We start from the raw sequence: 4,613 nt of genomic DNA on the forward strand, positions 1-4,613 counted from the left end.
CGGACTCAGGGCGGCTGACAGCCTTGTAAAACAGATACAACAATAAAAATACCCAGTTTAAAACCTAATTAAAATGAAATATTTACTGTGGCCTATGTCAATTAAAATTACTCTTAAAACCCCACTAAAAATTCCCCTAGGCCAATCCCGCTTGTTGGAAGAGCCATGTCTTAAGGGCGCGGCGGAAGGAGGGGAGATCTTGGCAATCATGAGGCTGACTCTTGCCAGCTTTCCACTGAGGCACTGGGGATCCCAGCTGTATGTTGTGTGAACTGAGCAAGATAAAAGAGCCCTGCTTTCTTTCAAGTCCCCCCATCATTGCTTCCCCAGAGTAATTCCTGATGTGTTCATGTCGAGTCATCAGCCATCTGTAGCTTTGCCACTGAGGGTGAAAACCGTCTCTGGAACATACTACAGAGATATAAAAGTAGACTTCTTTTGATTGTAAGAAACTACCGGAATAAATTGGCTAGAACAGGGGTCTTCAAACTTGGCCCTTTTATGACTTGTGGACTTCAACTCCCAGAATTCCTCAGCCAGCGTGCCTGGCTGAGGAATTCTGGGAGTTGAAGTCCACAAGCAGGGGTCTTCAAACTTGGCCCTTTTATGACTTGTGGACTTCAACACCCAGAATTCCTCAGCCAGCGTGCCTGGCTGAGGAATTCTGGGAGTTGAAGTCTACAAGCAGGGATCTTCAAACTTGGCCCTTTTATGACTTATGGACTTCCAACTCCCAGAATTCCTCAGCCAGTGTGCCAGTCATAAAAGGGCCAAGTTTGAAGACCCCTGGGCTAGAACAATGCTCACCAACCTTTTCCCTTAATTACCCAAAACCACTAATCAGAAAGTCTTACTGAAATTCAAGAACCAGTTAAGTCTCTTCCTTCAGGGCTGTTGTAATTTCAAACCGTCGCTGAACAAAAGGTCCTAACTCGAGAATTGCCTGTATTATAAAAACGTTATCACTGAATGATCTCGATGTAATATCAACGAACGGCTATCGGTCGTTCCATAAATTTTCATCTTAAAAAAGGATTGCAGGAGATTTGGGAGTATATTTTAGTACAGCTGGCAATCTTTAAGTGAATTTAAACGACCCCGTTTTGATTGGGTAATGGGTTTCATTTGTCAAAGAAAAAAAAATATACTTTTGCCCAATTTTGGATAATTTGCTGAGATTTGGGAAGCCCTGAGTTATAAAGTCCGGAATGAAAGATATTCACTAATGTTGGCTTGCTGACAATCATTTTTCGTTCTTCCTACTGAACTGCTCTGGAGTCCCTGCTTTTTCCTGACTGACTAGTAAAGAAATTCCAGTAGAGATGAGATCTCTGTACTTGCCGTTGAGCAATAAATATTACCCCCTGGCATGTAGATCTGTGAACTCTTCATATAAGAGACATGGAGTTGGATTCCCAAATGGCAGAGTGGGGAATTCTATAGGTGGTGGAAAGGGGTTTCCAACTGACCCTTTGCAACATCACCCTGCCAACAAAAGTGTGTATAGTCAAGGCCATGGTTTTCCCAGTTGCAAGGTATGGCTGTGAAAGTTGGACCATAAGAAAGGCTGAGCGCCAAAGAATGGAGGCCTTTGAACTCTGGTGCTGGAGAAGACTCCTGCGAGTCCCCTGGACTGCAAGGCGATCAAACCGGTCAGTCCTAGAGGAGATCGACCCCAACTGCTCTTTAGAAGGCCAGATCCTGAAGTTGAAACTCAAGTCCTTTGGCCACCTAACGAGAAGGAAGGACTCACTGGAGAAGAGCCTGATGGTGGGAAAGATGGAGGGCAAGAGAAGAAGGGGACGACAGAGAATGAGGTGGCTGGATGGAGTCACTGAAGCAGGAGGCATGAGCTTAAATGGACTCCAGAAGATGGTAGAGGACAGGAAGGCCTGGAGGAACATTGTCCATGGGGTCGCAATGGGTCGGACACGACTTCGCAACTAACAACAACAACAAACTGGAAAAAGACCTGCTCATCGCAACCAGCCTGGATCTGGTTAAAAAAGGATGCTAAAAAAAACCGATTCTGTGTATCACAAAAAAAACACGGAAAGCAGCCCCAAGCAAAATTGTAATTCAATAAGCCTCTGTGAGGTGGAGGCAACTTTTTTTTTTTAACATTCACACTTTATCAACATAGTCTCTGGCTTGCCTTCCTGTGGGCAAAGCCCCAAGTCTGTCTTTAGTTCTCGTCTGAAAGTTGCAGAAAGATGAACAGCTGCCTGAAGATGGCCACCCAAGCTATTGGAGAAGCAGTCAGAATCTCTTCTTTCTCGCTCTCTCTCTCCTGCTTCCATTCCTCAGAGCCTTCGCGCTTTCCGAGGACGGCAGCCGTTGTGCGGTACCGGAGTGTTGTCCGTGATGGAGATCACTTCCAGCCCCCCTAAGGCTAAGCCCTGGATGGCGGCCTGCAAGGGAAAGAGAGTTATCAACCCAGGGCTCATGGAATGCTAAGTCACGGTTTGTTGAAGCACAGCTTCTAGGATAAATCTCTGCTGCTTAGCTTTGGATAAGCTGCAAAGCTCTAAGCCTTGGCTCTGCCACATGCAATTAGCCTGGCTCGCGCCAGCTATACGAGAGCTTCGTGAAATGTGGGAAGCCAGCGCAAGCTTTCTGAACGAGACAGAGAGCTTTTGAGAACTCGCTGTTGCCTTTGGCAAGAATTTAGGGGGCTTCGGAGAGTTTCAGCGTCTACCCTGCTTGATGATGGCTCGGATTCAGCATCTTACCTTTCGTGGGCAACAGAATTGTATCTCTCTCTCCCTGTCTCTCTCTCTCTTAAAATTACAAAACAATTTAGAAATCAAAGGAGGCTGCCTTATATTTAGGAAACAATTGGTTAATAATAATAAATAAATAAATAAATAATAATAATAATAATAATAATAATAATAATAATAATGTTGGAAGGGACCTTGGAGGTCATCTAGTCCAACCCCCTGCTCAGGCAGGAAACCCTATACCATCTCAGACAAATGGCTGTCCAGTCTCTTCTTAAAAACTTCCAGTGTTGGAGCATTTACCACTTCTGGAGGCAGGTTGTTCCACTGGTTAATTGTTCTAACTGTCAGGAAGTTTCTCCTTAGTTCTAGGTTGCTTCTCTCTTTGATTAGTTTCCATCTGTTACTTCTTGTCCTGCTTTCAGTTGCTTTGGAGAATAGCTTGACTCCCTCTTCTTTGGGGCAGCCCCTGAGATATTGGAAGACTGCCATCATGTCCCCCCTCGTCCTTCTCTTCGTTAAACTAGACAGACCCAATTCCAGCAACCGTTCCTTATATGTTTTAGCCTCCAGTCCCCCGATCATCTTTGTTGCTCTTCTCTGTCCTCTTTCTAGAGTCTCAGCATCTTTTTTACATCGTGGTGACCAAAACTGGATGCAGTATTCCAAGTGTGGCCCTAACCAAGGCCTTGTAAAGTGGTATTAACACTTCGCGTGATCTTGTAGTAATCTTGTGGAGCGTTACCTACTGGCTCTTCAGATTCAAAAAGTGGAAGCCGGAGGTGTACGTGCTACATACACCCCTCTGCAGATCCTTAAACCAAATTTGTCTTATATGAAAGAGAGCTTCTCCCAGGATTATGCGGCCACCGCAGAGAGTGGCCACGCAAACTGGGGGGGGGGGGGGGGGGGGGGGGGGGGGGGGGGGGGGGGAGAAAGAGATGTAGCTGCTTTAAGAAGTTGCAAACAAGTGCCGCATTAGCGGCCCTTCAATTAGTTTTTCTGCTTCATAGCCAAGGAGCTGCCAAGCCTGATGAACTCCGGCAGCCATTTCCAAACTGCTGGTTTTCGGGATGAGATGGATTTTGATTTCCACCGCCCCTGCCAGCATGGGGAACGCCACGTTGTTGAGAAAGTTTTGGCCTTCTGGACAAACACAGCTGGAGGACAGCAGATGGGGAAGGGCGTTTGAAATTGAGAACAGGTTTCCAGGGCTTGTAATTGGTGTCTTCTTCGGCTTGCTTGCATGGCATCGCTGATCCCACTTAAGGGACACCCCTCCATCACGGTGGCCCTCGATAAAGGCAGGGGTCAGCCAGTAAAGGCTCCCTTCCCTCCAACAGAATGAATACAAAGAAACAGGAGGTGCTTACCAACCGCCCAGGTCCAAGGCCTTTCACAACAACTCGTACGTGGTGCACGCCCTTTTTAGCTGCTTTCTGGACAGGGAGAGAGAAAGAAACGTGTTAGGCAATGAACCAAAGAGTATAATGGCTGCTACTCTTGACATGCCACCTAGATCCTATTGCCCCTTTCATCTGAATAGGAGCTTCTGCTCAATGGGACAAAGACGGCGATCTCTTTTGAGCAAAATACATTACTGATTTTTATGGTGCTTTCTTTGTCGCGAGCTGCCCAGAGCGGCTGAGAGTCGGGTGGCAATGAGAGTTTAATAAATTATTATTATCTGTGCACAGCAATGCGAAATCACAGCTGCCAGTCCTTTTGCTGGTATGGGCCTTCTTCCCAAGAGCCTGCAATATGTTGGCGTGGTAAAGGAGTGGATCCAAGCCGTGTGGCCTTTTGCAATTGACAGATGGAAATTCTGTCAACGCCCAGATTTTCTAACTTGCTGTCCAAGACTTCTTTGGTCTGGCATCCAGCGTACCG

At 46.5% G+C, this 4,613-nt stretch overlaps 2 protein-coding genes across 2 annotated transcripts in view; one reads left to right on the top strand and one right to left on the bottom strand.

The window, feature by feature from the left end:
- Window positions 1-2,061: 2,061 nt before the first annotated feature.
- On the bottom strand, window positions 2,062-4,162 carry LOC107300900 (28S ribosomal protein S11, mitochondrial; the record flags this gene model as incomplete). Its single annotated transcript, XM_029287056.1, is given in 2 exon segments — window positions 2,062-2,411; window positions 4,097-4,162. Coding segments are annotated over 2 exon segments (174 nt in total), but the record flags the coding sequence as incomplete, so codon positions are not given.
- Window positions 4,163-4,456: 294 nt separating this feature from the next.
- Window positions 4,457-4,613, top strand: part of LOC107300902 (39S ribosomal protein L46, mitochondrial-like) — a 7,562-nt gene continuing 7,405 nt past the window's right edge. The window contains exon 1 of the mRNA XM_029287057.1: window positions 4,457-4,516. Within this exon, the coding sequence (XP_029142890.1) occupies window positions 4,457-4,516 (60 nt within the window). The remainder of the gene's footprint in view (window positions 4,517-4,613) is intronic.

The sequence above is a fragment of the Protobothrops mucrosquamatus genome, unplaced genomic scaffold (assembly GCF_001527695.2).
Source record: "Protobothrops mucrosquamatus isolate PMUCROS unplaced genomic scaffold, P.Mucros_1.0 scaffold9047, whole genome shotgun sequence".
Classification (NCBI taxonomy): domain Eukaryota; kingdom Metazoa; phylum Chordata; class Lepidosauria; order Squamata; family Viperidae; genus Protobothrops; species Protobothrops mucrosquamatus.